The sequence below is a fragment of the Penicilliopsis zonata genome (assembly GCF_001890105.1).
Source record: "Penicilliopsis zonata CBS 506.65 unplaced genomic scaffold ASPZOscaffold_4, whole genome shotgun sequence".
Lineage (NCBI taxonomy): Eukaryota > Fungi > Ascomycota > Eurotiomycetes > Eurotiales > Aspergillaceae > Penicilliopsis > Penicilliopsis zonata.
Genome location: NW_019208914.1, coordinates 123,610 through 136,767, shown reverse-complemented (window position 1 = coordinate 136,767; position 13,158 = coordinate 123,610). Strand labels below are relative to the sequence as shown.

Below are 13,158 nucleotides of genomic sequence, written 5' to 3'. Positions count from 1 at the left end.
CCCCGAAGGCTGAAGCTCCTCGTGGGTTCCCTCACCTCCCTTCAAGAGCTCTCTCTACGCGTAATGAAGTTTTGTTGACATGCGTGGATCGGTGGATCCCTCTGTTAATTGACCTGACGACAGGAGAAAGCACAATAATACGTCTCCGCGTACTTGCGATATCATCATCGAAACCCGCTGATCCCAACCCAACCAAACGTCCCGCCAGTGTTGTGTCCGCCGCACTTTCTACGCGTCAACGTCGAAGAAGAGTCCCTTATCCGTGTCGGGTTTGGAAGTAACAAAAAGAAAAGAAGTAAAGAATAATCACATTTCTCTTTCACTCTCAAATGTGCTGGTACTAGACTGTCAAAAGAGTGCTTCCTCTTCCAAAAGAGAAAAAAAAATATGCGCCTTCACCTCGTCATCCAGCGTCACGGGCTGCCCGTAACGCGCATTCTCTGGACGACGGCTGTCTCGCCCTCTGGACTTAGCGGGGGTGCGTCAACTTCCTCCTCGTCGATCGTGCCCGCCTCGGCCTCGGCAATTACATCTTCGCGGGCTCCGAACGCGGCCTTCTCGAATGGCGGATACACTGTCGCACAGCTCCTGGAGGATGTTAACGAGGTCGTCCCGCTAGAGACTGAGCCGACTTTGGAGGATTACGAATCCAGTGGCCAGTGGGGGTTGGAAGACTATGCTGTCGAAGTGGCGGGTTCGGAGTGCCTTCATTTCATGGAAGTTGAGGGATTACTCAGAGACGGTGATGAGGTCGTGTAAGTTTTTTTTCCCCCTCCTATTACAAGTTTAAAACTCATGTGACTAATATGATGTGGTTTTTGATTCCAGAATTCGCGCTCTACAAACCTCGGATCTGCGAGCAAGGAGATTGTGTGGCCGTCACCAGATATCGGCCGACGGAAAACATCTTATTGACGGAGTGGCTTTTGGCCGCCCGTTCCTGAAGCGAACTTCCTCGTCCAGACCAGCGATTTCCATTCCTCCTCGCAAAAAGCGGCGCACTCTTCTGTCAGGGTGGGCAGGTAATGCAGGCTACGAAGAGGAAGACACCGAATGGGCACCATTGCCCCCTCAACATGGCACAATCTTCGATACCCAAGTTGCGGCTTTGCGTGAGGATGAAGAACAACCGTCCGAGGAAGAAGAAGAGCCAGATGAAGATGGCGATTACGAAGAGGGAGAAGGCACTGTGATCAGACACAGGCTTCCCGAACCGGAAGAGGAGCAGGACTCCGAAAGCGACGCAGATGTCTCCGACCACGAAGGCGAAGATCTTGCTGATGAGCTCTTGGATTTGAAGGAGGATCTGGAAGCTTCTGGTATTCGCGATATCTCGGATGCGGCGGACGAGAAGGTGAACCGGTCTGGATATTCTCTACGTCTGAGAAGCCCCAAGGCGATGGATGAGTCGATATCAAAGTCACCATCCACCACCTTCTTCACGGCCAATGAGCGGTCTCCTGTATCAAACTCCCCACGGAGAGAGTCCAAAGTTGTCCGCTTCCAAAAGATGATTTCGAACGACATTAGTCAACCGGCGCCAGTCAAGTCCAAAATCGAAGTGGCGCTCCCGGAAATCCTCGCTTCCGATAGCGAAGAGATGGACAGTGAATCTATATCTTCTTCGGCTGAATTAAGTGATGTCGAGGAGGACGAAGGATCCACCAGCGAGTCCGAAGAGTCGGATTCGGAATCAGAAGAATCTTCCGCGTCAGACTCCGAAGACATGACATCCCACTCTGAAGAAGACTCTGAGTCGGGGTCCGATGCGGACGAAGAGTCTGCATCCTCCGACTCAGAGGACGAGGAGAACACGACAGCTGCCCTTGCTCGCCTAGAGCCTTCAAAGGCCAACCCACCAGGTCGGGGCTCACTAAGGACAAAGAAATCCAACCAACGGTGCAAAATGCGACGTCGGCTTTCTAAGCTCAAAGAACTCGGTGCTCTCCCTCCTGAGGCTGACTTTGCCGCATTGCGGGCATGGGAAGAGACCAATGGTAGTTGGTACCCCGCAGCTTTGAATGAGACCGACAATGTACCCGCTGAAAATCCGGCTCCTAACAAGAAGTCCGAGGCTAAGGAGAAGGAGAGATCAGCTTTTGAAGCCAAAAGGCTGAAGTTGCTTCGGGATATTCAGGCCGGCGGTGTCGATATCGATGATTTCCCCGAAAAAGAAAATGTCCCGCCTAGGAAAAAAAGCACTCGGGAAGCAACTGAAGAGATAGCAGTGGTGCCTGATGATATAACGACGCTTTCATCGGCCCTGGAAACATCAGTCCAGTCTCCTAGAAAACGGACGCTGGATGTGGGAAGTACCCGACGGCTTCTATTTGGTTCTCTGGGTGTCAAAACACCAAAATCAAAAGAGGAGGAAGAGAATACCCGAAAGAAGCTTGCAGGGAAACTCCAGCAGTTTCAGCCTCGGTCTGTATCCCTGGCTGCTCCAGCTATTGCACCGGAACGTGTTTCGGAAGTAAACTGGCAGGAAAAACTGGTGGTCAAAGCGACAGAATGCGTCTTCTCGGACATTGAATTGAAAGCGCCACCTTTTCCTTTCGAGCAGCGCTGGGATGAGGAAGCCTTAGAGATCATCAATCAGCAGAACGGCTGGAATAAGAAGAAAAGAAAGAGAAAGAGGGCCTTGGTGTATCAAGAAGCCGAGGAAGAGTACGGAGACGATAATAATGGCTATCCATATGACTACTCGAATGATTACTCGAATGCTGAACTGTTGTTGGACTACGATGATGCGGTCCAGCCGGAGGGCGCGGTTTTAGAGAATCAGGTTCAGGCCGATCACGAAATAGGCGATAGCCAGTACAGAGACCTTCCGGTCCTTCCGAGCGACATGAGCTCGGTTCCGTCTCTATCGGAAGGTGATTTGAAGCCAGGATCTATTGTTGCCTTCAAGCAACTTGACATGTCCAAGGATACCAACTGGCAACCAAAGGTTTCAGACTATCGAGTCGCAGAGGTTGAAGGCGTGGATGATGGAATTATCAGGTTTAAATTGGCCGACCGTGATCGTCGTCAACAAGACAACACCCTGGATGAAGACGGTGCGAGGGCTTACAGCGGATTTGAGATGCCGGGCCTCGAAGACGATGATGTGGAGGACGATGGTGTTCGGGAAATGTCGTTTGCAGAGCTCATCGAACCGAAGCTTCTACGGGCGGCAGGACAAACTGATAAGTTAGACCGAGTTGATTCGCAAGAAGCCAGCATGTCAGTGATTTGATTCTTTTTTTTTTCTCTTCTTCTTTTTCCGCTTTTCCTCTCCATACTGCCTATTGTTGTTCTTCAACTCACAATTAAGCCCTTCTCCCAAAGAACCCGATTCCGTGGACCACATCGTTCCTGTCGTAGTAGAAGAAGAAGAGAAGTCACCAGTCGAAGTAGAGGGTGATCTTACGCAGATATTTTGGCCTAATGTTACTGTCACACGGACTCCAAGACATCAAAAAGAAAACGATGGGGAGAGCGACGCGAGTCTAGGGCCTGACTCACCTGTCTTCCGGGGATTTTCGTCCAATCCCCAGAGCATGACGCCGACTCCCAACGTTTCGAGATCTCAGGAACTGTTCGACACGACGGCTGCCTCGATGGAGGTCACCATCGCATGCCAGGGCATCGACGACGTCGAAGACAGCACAAATGGGTCGGACTATGATGCTGCCCCCGACGATCCGGGTGAAGACCTGCTGAGCTCACCGCGCAGGTCGAACCTGTTTTATGCGGTGCCGACTGATTCTTTAGACGATACATCATCAGTTATGGGCGTACAGATGGGAGAGCTGGGAGATGGCAGCCCTCGAGACGACGGAGCATCACCTGAGACTAAACGCAAGACTGACGCTTCCGAGGTCAACTCCCCTCGACCATCCAAGCGCCGGAAATCCAATGAAGAGAGTTCAGACTCCGACGCCGAATCTGTGGTTCCCAACCCATTTTACGCCATTGACAAAGCCTATGCGGAGCGCAAACGCCTAGAAGCCTTGGGCTCACTGGACGGCCCGATGATGTTCGACGACCCGCCCACCGATAGTCCTTTGCTTCACTCCTCGTCATCGGACCATTTGACTAGGCAGAAAGAGTCTCTGGCGCACTCGTCTCCGTTACGGTTGTCATCCCTGATTCCAAACTACGAGGGATCTGACGACGAGGCCTCCAACCATTCTGGCGTCGGCCTCGATGTCGGCATCCATGGCGACATCGACCATGACGACAACGTCCCTTCTCTACAGAGCCATCAACCCGACGATGAGGTACCTTCGGCACAGCCAATATTATCACAAATGTCTGAGATCGTGGATCTGACCCAGTCCAGCCCCCCGGTGTCTCCTGGTGGAAGTGACGAGGACTTTGCCAAGAGTCACCGACTCCCAAGGGGACCCGGCTGGGTGCAGAAGAACATTCCGTCGAGCCAGCGTACAACACGTTCGTCGGCCGGCGGACGAATTCAAAGGATAAAAGAGCTCAGTGTCACCTCACCCAGCAAGATACCCGTCCGACAACGCCAGCGGACCGCGTGAACTCTCATTACAAAGAACTGAGCGTTACTAGCTAGATGTACATGTCTTTCTTTTCTTTGCTGCACATATCGACTCGGAAGGCTTTGCCTCCATGCAGATACATCCCAGTACATAGCTAGGATAGAACTAACGTATGATATGACTATGACTTTATGATTTTCGCCCCTTCTATATATCAACCATGCCTGAGGCAGAAAAACTAATGACCCATTACAAAACGTCGGTCTTGATTGGCCGCTTGCTCTACTGCTACGACGTCATCGTCCCCTCGCCTTGTCGCCATTCTGATGGCGCACAACGCAGAAACGCCTGTTGACATGTCCAGGAAACCCGGTTTTCTGGGCGCAGATACAGTCCCGATGAGTTCCGAAACCCAGCTCACAGCATGATATGACAGTGGAAGATGAACGGACGACAGCACGCAGCGCAAGCGTGGTATTGTGTACCTAGCACCTACTTGCAGAGAGCTCCTGATTCAATACTACCAAATAAGCCAATAATGGACACTGGTTAGGTAGGTATTTCATTCCGGCTTGGGTTTCCATTGTAATTGTCGTGGATTGGCTAGGAAGTTTCCGTAAGAGCTACATGTACCTAATCCCGCGTGGTAGTGAGAAGGAGAAGTTACCTTCGAAACCATCCACATGCAGCGACCCCTCCCCCGCCCCGGTGTTGGTATCCTTGTCACTAGCTGGCGGTTGGGCCTATTGTCTCGCCAGGCATCTCTTCAGCTTCTTTGCTCGAGTCGTCGGAGTTTCATTTCCTTGCAGACGAGTCGACGTTGTCGTTCTGTGTGGCAGCGTTGTATTCATTCTCCTCCTCGTTCACTCAAAGTGCCTATATCAAGACATTACCGGGCATTATCAGGGACAGCGTCGGCAAAGATGGCGCAAGAATTCAGGCTCAAGGACATCTCATCTTTGACAGACATCAAAGAGTTTGACAAGGTCGAGTCCGAGGTGGAGGGCGTGCAGGATGGCAAGGTCCTGGTCCTTAAGTTTGACGGGCAGGTCCATGCCATGAGCCCCAAGTGCACCCATTACGGCGCTCCGATGAAGCTTGGGGTGGTTTCGCCGGATGGACGCATCACTTGTCCTTGGCATGGAGGTCAGTCCCTACCTATCAGTTACTTGCCTAGGTTGACTAGGACAGCATTCTTTAAAAAGCGAAGGCTAACAACCCCTTCTTGAACAGCTTGCTTCAACATCTATACTGGCGATGTGGAAGATGCACCAGCCCCAAATGCCCTGAACAAGTTTGAGGTCTACGAGAAGAACGGCGCGGTGTATATCAAGGGAGACGAGTCCGCCATCAAATCTGGTCAACGAGACCCGGTGTTTAAATGCAGTGCTTCGGCGCCAGACAGAGTGGTCATTGTTGGAGGGTAGGACTTCTCTCTGCTTTGGATTAGTTGGTTGTTACTGGGCTAATCTCACTATCAATAGTGGAAGCGGAACTCTCGGTGTGATCCAGGCAATTCGCGAACTGAAGTACAAAGGAGCAATCACGATCATCTCGACGGAACTCAACATCATTATTGACCGGACCAAGCTTTCCAAAGCGCTAATCCCTGACCCTAAAAAGATCGAATGGCGCCCCAAGGAGTGGTACGATGCAGCGTCGATAGAAACCATTTCCGACGAAGTGACCTCGGTGGATTTCTCGGGCAAGAAGGTTTCTACCAAGTCCGGCAAGACCGTCCCATACTCGAAGCTGGTTCTTGCCACGGGCGGTATTCCTCGCACTCTACCCTTGCCTGGGTTCAAGGACTTGGGGAACATCTTTCTTCTACGCTTCATCACGGACGTGCAGAACATCCTGCAGGCCGTGGGCGACAAGGGCAAGAAGATCGTCGTCATCGGTAGTTCCTTCATTGGAATGGAAGTCGGCAATGCCCTATCCAAGGAGAACCAGGTCAGCATTGTCGGAATGGAATCGGCCCCCATGGAGCGCATCATGGGCGACCAAGTCGGCCGCATCTTCCAGCGCAACCTCGAGAAAGCCGGTGTGCAATTCTACCTGAACGCCTCCGTGGCCAAGGCAACCCCGTCAGAGTCCGACTCTAGTGTAGTCGGCGCCGTGCACCTGCAGGACGGTACTGTCCTCCCTGCGGACCTGGTCATCATTGGCGTCGGAGTCCGCCCTGCCACGGACTTCCTGCGGGGTAACCCAGCCATCCAGCTGGAGAAAGACGGCTCTATCAAGACGGACGAGTTCTTTGCCGTGCCCAGTCTGCAGAATGACGTCTACGCCATCGGTGATATCGCGACGTACCCGTATCACGGACCCGGCACCGATCCGGGGACGGGCACCTACACGCGCATCGAGCATTGGAACGTGGCGCAGAATGCCGGCCGGGGCGTCGCCCGCGCCATCGTCCACAGCCTCTCGTCGTCGCAAAAACTGCTGAAGCCCAAACGCTTCATCCCCATCTTCTGGTCTGCCCTCGGCGCCCAGCTGCGCTACTGCGGCAACACTCCTAACGGATGGGACTCGCTCGTGATGAAGGGGGAGCCTGAGAACGCCAAGTTTGTCGCGTACTACTGCAAGGGTGAGACCGTCGTCGCCGTCGCGACCATGGGCATGGACCCTATCATGACCAAGTGCTCCGAGCTGATGAGGCGGGGCAACATGCCTACCAAGTCCGAGATAGAGGGCGGGGTGGATGTTCTGGCTGTGGAGGTGCCAAAAAATGTTACTATTTAATATCAGTGACAAGTAGGTTAGGTAGTTATACTTTAAGCGCTAGGGCTATCCAGTTTTTGAACTCTTCAAAGTTGGCCGTACACTGCATAACTACATGCATTCTGTAGATTTGATACATGTAGATTGTTATCTAGCGAATAGGAAATATCTTAGCTTCACCTGACGCCATGACGAATATAAACCAAAAAAATATGTTGAAATCAATCATAATAACTGCTGATATACATCTATCTGTTCAGTGCTGTCATTTCTCCTTCGACTTGGACTTGGCCTTTTCCTTCTTTTTCTCTTTTTTCGTGCCCTTTGTCTGACTCTTGCTCGGCATCTCGATTTCTGCAACCTCAGGCTGCGAGTCATTGAGCGCCCCCGACACAACCACCACGAACTCCGACTGCCCCGTACGTTCGGCCGCCGATGAAGCTGGTAACACACCGCTGCGCTCTTCAGCGACCAACTTGGCTTCCTCTTCCGGTGAGAGCATCGTACCCTCGATGCTCAAGAATCCTCGATCACGCTCTGAACCCGGGATCACATCCACGTCGACGACGCGGAACCGGATCGTGCCGCGAACCTGGTGTCCGGAGACGGACTGGAAGTATCCCGTTGCCCCTGCGTCGGGGTTTTCCAGGGAAGAAGAGGGGACCAAGTTCAGCGTGTCCGAGAGCGGGTTTTCGTTTGACGCCAGCGGAACGGGCTTGAAATGCTCTTTGTCAGGGTTGAAGCTGACCAGTCCGTCTGAGTCGTCATCATCATCGGATCCAGGTTTCGTACTCGGAACAGCATCACTGTCTGTGCCGGTCTCCTCCCCGGGAGGGACCCATTGCCAGGTTGGAGGCAGTCTCTTTCGCTCAATGCCCACAGAGAACAAGTTCAACACCACGGCACCCAAAAATCCTTCTGACTGAACATTGACCCATCCTTCCAGAATCTGGCCCCGCTGCGGACGGAATACGAGGAAAGTAGCAGTCAGGTAGACGTACAGCACCCCGTATTCGTTTGCTGTCGTTGCCAGTGTCAATGGCTGTGGGTTGGGATCTTGTTGGCCGGATGTCGGCGATGACGAGGATGAGGGCGGTTCACCCGATATCGACGCATTGGAATACGCCAGCACAACGCCCTTCAGCGGCGGGTAGTAGGTGAGCAGCAATGGGGAAAGGTGTTCCGCCAGCAGCGATGCGAGGGCGTGAGTTGGGGAGATGGAGATGGGTGATAAAGGAAGATAGAGCGTTGAGGTGACGAGGCTGTACGGCGAATCGGGGATAACCGCGACCTCTTTCTTCGAAGCTGTAGTCTGTTTGCCCTGCCCCTTGGACTTTTTCTTGCTCTTCTTCTCCTTGGCGGTCTCGCTGACGAGGAGATTCGACTCTTGCTTGCGCTTCTTCGACGACGTGCTGTCCTTGGACTTGTGTTTCCGCTTCCGCTCAATATCTGTCGCTACAGACGGTACGGGATCCGAATCGATATCCATTGTGTCGGGCGCCATTGTTCGCACACAATTGCACTGTTCTGCAGAGCTGTCGACGACAGACAGACTGAGAGGTTCGTTCTTTCCTAGTCGAGAACTTTTTTTCGAGCGGCATTTCTGTGGGCACGATAGGAAGGCGGTGAAATATGCGGTGAAGCCTCAAAACGTGATCATTAATGTTGAAATGAACACGTGATTTTATAGTCTCGAGCAACAACAGCCGACACAGTTGACACCTCCAGAGTCCAGACTCCCGATTTACGTGTCGAGGCTGTTGCTGGCTCGTTTACTCTTGGAGATTAGCGGGATTCCCCGCCTTCTAACGCCACTTGATGTGAAAGGAAAGGCCATTTCACGAGCAGACAATGTCGTCTCTCCTGTCCTATATCGGATGGGCCTTCCTGCCGAATGTAAGTGACGTGGTGGATGCTTGTTTTCTTGACCTCCTCGCTCATCTGAAGCATGAATCAGTATGCGACATCGTTTCTACAGAATGTGTACTACGGGATCACGATCAGGGCCGGCGAACCGCGACCGCAGCCACCGTCGCCGCGATGGACTCGACACCGCCGGCGGATTTTCATCTTGGTAGTGACAAGCTATCTGCTGTACACGCTATATGAAACATTCCACCAGGTACAGGTTGCGGGCGACTTTTATCAACATTTGGGCGTGTCTCCACTTGCGGATGACAAAACAATCAAGTCGCGATTCCGACGGCTGGCCGCACAACATCATCCCGACAAAGTAGCTGCCGGAGACGCGGGGGCGTCGGACGCATACTTTGTCTACTTGAAGCTAGCCCAGGACACCCTCTTAAACCCTGCGAAACGATTCGCGTATGACCGATTCGGACCGGACATGCTGGAATGGGGGGAGCAGAAAACGATGCAAGACTTTGTCTTTACGGCACTACACCGGATGATCCCGCAATACATCGGCGGATTGGCGACCGTTCTGTGCCTGAATTTTGTCTGGTGGTCGGACTGGGGACGCTATGTGCGTAACATATCTTGGAATTCTTGGGGATCCGGTTGCTGATCGTTCTACCCTTCTAGTGGCGGTTCTACACGTTTGCAGCCCTGATTACGCTGGAGATTGCCTTGCTCACACACCCGCTGGCGCTTTTTATGCCTGTCTCGCTTGTTCCTCCCGCGCTGAGAGATTTGATATTTTCTCCATCGAATTCGGGTCCGAACCACTTTTACCTACTACCCTTCCAAATCGTGACACTCGCTCGGCGTGCCTCGGTGACGCTCCACATCTTCATCTCGCAACTCACGCCGCCGGACCCAGGAAAATCGACTGCGGAGCGATTGCCGCCGCAGCTTGTGCAGCGGCTAGGCCAGCTGACACAGCTGTCGCGGGCGACGGAGATTGAGGCGACGCGACTACTCCAGCTAGGCCTGGCGCCCTTTCGTGGGGACGGCGAGAGCGTCACAACTTTGCGGAAGGGAATGCGCGAAGGGCTCGTGCTGGGCAGTGTGCGGGGCAGCCCAGAGGTGCAGCGTGCGGTGAAGACGGTCATCGACCGCAGGAAAAGTGGCAAAGTGGATTAATACCTACATCTTCTTATTATAATGTGGTGTATAGTATACGTTAGCTACCATTGTCGGCTAGTTCTTACATAAGACAGATTACCCAAAGTACGTACAATGCAGAGTCAGTGTAGGTGCCTAGGTAGTAGGTGCTAGATAGTAACTAGATAGTTACAGCTACTAGTATAGTCAATAGGATTACTGGTCAATCATCCGACAGGTCAGACGAGGTCATTCTGTCTCGGGCAATCAATATGGTGGCGCCGTATTCAACCTTGAACCTCTTAGCTGTCCGTCCGTACCTCAGCCCGACCGCGTAAATCTTTATTGGGTGCTAGGTAGCCCTTGAGACTCGTTCGATCGATAGGGTGAATGAAGAGTGATAATGGACCCGACAGCGTCAATCAAAGAGTCGAAGATGCAAGGGTCCGGTAATACCCTCTCGATTTTTCTCCTTCGATGACCTCAGCTAGCAGGCATTGTCCCACTGTCAGGAATCGAAGCCGTGGAATCGTCACTGTTAGCGTTGACGGCGGAGCAAATCCAGAGTTGGGATGGATTAACGGAATCATTGAGGGTGTTACTAGTATTGTGTACTGATTGTGTACTGGGATCCGGCTTACTTACGAGAAACTCTGCCCGGGTGTGTTTTACTGTGTCTTAGACGAAGGTGGCCGCCTAGTAACTGAGTAGTAAGCGTATCAATACCGCGGCTGTGACGGTCAATACCAATACGGAACAGACCACCACACTGTACGGGTAACAACCAGCCATCGTTCTCTCGTCCATCGGCCTGCGAGACGAGAAAAATAACACCACAATGAGGCCTCCGACATCCCATCATCCCTTTCTGCGGCCCTCCCGGCTCCATCCCCCTCTTCCCTCCTTCTTTTCTTCTTCCGTCCCATTTTTTTTTCCCATTCCCCCTCCCGACACCCTCTTCATCCTCCCGACACCCTCCATCGTACTATGTCATCCTCACCTCGAGCCAGCGCCTACCAGATCCTCGCCGCTCCCTGAACTGAAAAAAAGCCAAACTCGCCGCCCGCTTTCGCCCTCCGAAGTGTTGGCTCGACGCACACCCTCTCCACGGTCGCGCCCGGTCGCCCGGTCGCCTTCCCTAACTCTCGACTCCCAACTCATCCAACAGTTGTACAATACTTGAACCTTCGTCCACACTGTCTTTCCTAATTTACACTTCCCTCACATACTCTCTCTCTCTCTCTCTCTCTCTCTCTCTCTCTCTCGCACTCACTCAATCACTCACTTACTCACGCCTACACATCTACACATCTACGCACCTAGACGCCTACGCCATGCCTGCCTCAAACAACACCTCTACTCTCGGCCGCTCCAGCCGGTCTGGACCCTCCAAGGCCATTGTTGTGCTACGACTGCCCTCGAACCTGCTCGCCCAGTTCGCCGGCGAGGTCAAGGAGGAGCTCGGCGCCTCGCCGGCCAAGGTCAAAGAGCCCTCCTCGCCCGCTTCTTCTGCAACCGATCCTGTGCTGCCGGCTTCATCTGTTGACAATGCATCGGACGCAGCCTCGACCCCGGCGGCCGGTACCGCTGCTGCAGAGGCCCTGCGACGCAAAGGCATGCCCGGACCCAAACCAGGCACAAAGAGAGCTCTGGCACAGAATGGAGACAGTGCGTCGAAGCCAAGAGGGAAGCCTGGACCGAAGAAAAAACCGAGACTGTACGTATTTTTTTTCTCTTACTTTTTCGTTGCTGCTGTTGTTGTTGTTGTCTTTGGCAGTTTTGCTAACTATAACGGTAGGGAGGACGGTACCATTGATCACACCAAGTTGACCGCCGCGGGTCATAAACTAGGCCCCAAGGCCAACACGGGAGCCATCAATGCTGGTTTACGAGCACTCGACCGTACGGGAGCTCCCTGTCGCAAGTGGGAGCGCAAGCCATTGCAACTCAAGAGCTTCACGGGAATCCTCTGGCAGCTGCCCACCTGGCGCTCGCCCAAACCGCCCAAGACCGAGGACAGCGGCGATGCCAAGGAGACGTCCGCCCTCGAAACGGGCGATAGTGACAGCAAGGCCAATCACAGCGCCAGCGGCGTTCCCAGCGAGAAGAGCAACCTAGGTGACGGCGATCTCACTCCGCTGCCACCTACGATGGTCGATTCAGCCGCGGCGCCTATTGCCATGACGGCGTGATTCAACTCTTCGTTTCGTCTCTTCATCTTATCTAATTCATCCATCCTATCATATCTTTCTATCTTTCATGTACATTATTTTTTTTTGTTGTTTGTCTCTTTGTTTGTTTGCGTATCAGCTTCGGCGTGGGGTTTCGTTTGTTTATGCTTTACTCTCAAGGTCAGACTGGCCGTTGGATTGCTTATTATGGGATTTGGTCGAGGTTATTTCGTTGTATCAATAGGTAGTAAGTAGATGCGTGGATCGGGTTGGATGCAAAAGTGCATTATCACAGTCTAGGTATTGGAAAGACATTCCTATATCATCAGTTCGGGTTCTCTCAGGGATCCCTAATAAATTAATACTTTATAATGTATCCTGGCTATCACACGGTCAGGGGTTACTTGGCCAAACAATCGTACGACAGGATATATATTTTTAGAATAATATGGTATATTCTAGCTATTGTTTAATATCTCTGATTTCTAGTACGATAATTGGTTTCAAATTATATGTAGAGAGAGAGAGAAATTATCTGGGTGGTAGCATCTGGCACACAACATATAACTATATCCAGGTAACTAACTAACTACTTAGTACGACGCCTACAACAGCAAGAGAAGTAACTATACTATAACTAGATCAACAGGCAGATAAACTGCTCTAGAGATCATGCAAGAGGAAAGATAGCCCTGATGGCATAATAATTCGATTATTCCTCGGGTTGATATTCCACACCTTATCCCGAGCCTGTTCCAGCACCT

At 52.4% G+C, this 13,158-nt stretch overlaps 6 protein-coding genes across 6 annotated transcripts; 5 read left to right on the top strand and 1 right to left on the bottom strand.

The window, feature by feature from the left end:
* Window positions 1-387: 387 nt before the first annotated feature.
* Window positions 388-4,532, top strand: ASPZODRAFT_140439 (hypothetical protein; the record flags this gene model as incomplete). Its single annotated transcript, XM_022724664.1, has 3 exons — window positions 388-755; window positions 829-3,225; window positions 3,317-4,532. The coding sequence occupies 3 exons, from the start codon at window positions 388-390 to the stop codon at window positions 4,530-4,532; spliced, it is 3,981 nt and encodes a 1,326-aa protein (XP_022582616.1).
* Window positions 4,533-5,416: 884 nt separating this feature from the next.
* On the top strand, window positions 5,417-7,238 carry ASPZODRAFT_62049 (hypothetical protein; the record flags this gene model as incomplete). The annotated part of the gene is made up of 3 exons (XM_022729044.1): window positions 5,417-5,639; window positions 5,727-5,916; window positions 5,978-7,238. The coding sequence occupies 3 exons, from the start codon at window positions 5,417-5,419 to the stop codon at window positions 7,236-7,238; spliced, it is 1,674 nt and encodes a 557-aa protein (XP_022582615.1).
* A 424-nt stretch (window positions 7,239-7,662) lies between these two features.
* Window positions 7,663-8,721, bottom strand: ASPZODRAFT_46098 (hypothetical protein; the record flags this gene model as incomplete). The annotated part of the gene is made up of 1 exon (XM_022728370.1): window positions 7,663-8,721. A coding segment is annotated over one exon (1,059 nt), but the record flags the coding sequence as incomplete, so codon positions are not given.
* A 200-nt stretch (window positions 8,722-8,921) lies between these two features.
* Window positions 8,922-10,451, top strand: ASPZODRAFT_130033 (hypothetical protein). Its single transcript, XM_022722419.1, has 3 exons — window positions 8,922-9,113; window positions 9,175-9,702; window positions 9,762-10,451. The coding sequence occupies exons 1-3, from the start codon at window positions 9,069-9,071 to the stop codon at window positions 10,260-10,262; spliced, it is 1,074 nt and encodes a 357-aa protein (XP_022582613.1). The 5' UTR covers window positions 8,922-9,068; the 3' UTR covers window positions 10,263-10,451.
* A 568-nt stretch (window positions 10,452-11,019) lies between these two features.
* ASPZODRAFT_130032 (hypothetical protein) lies at window positions 11,020-11,484 on the top strand. Its single transcript, XM_022722418.1, has one exon. The coding sequence runs from the start codon at window positions 11,062-11,064 to the stop codon at window positions 11,404-11,406; it is 345 nt and encodes a 114-aa protein (XP_022582612.1). The 5' UTR covers window positions 11,020-11,061; the 3' UTR covers window positions 11,407-11,484.
* On the top strand, window positions 11,322-12,777 carry ASPZODRAFT_130031 (hypothetical protein). The gene is made up of 2 exons (XM_022722417.1): window positions 11,322-11,944; window positions 12,022-12,777. Exons 1-2 carry the CDS (start codon window positions 11,772-11,774, stop codon window positions 12,413-12,415), a joined length of 567 nt encoding a protein of 188 aa, XP_022582611.1. The 5' UTR covers window positions 11,322-11,771; the 3' UTR covers window positions 12,416-12,777.
* Window positions 12,778-13,158: the final 381 nt, after the last annotated feature.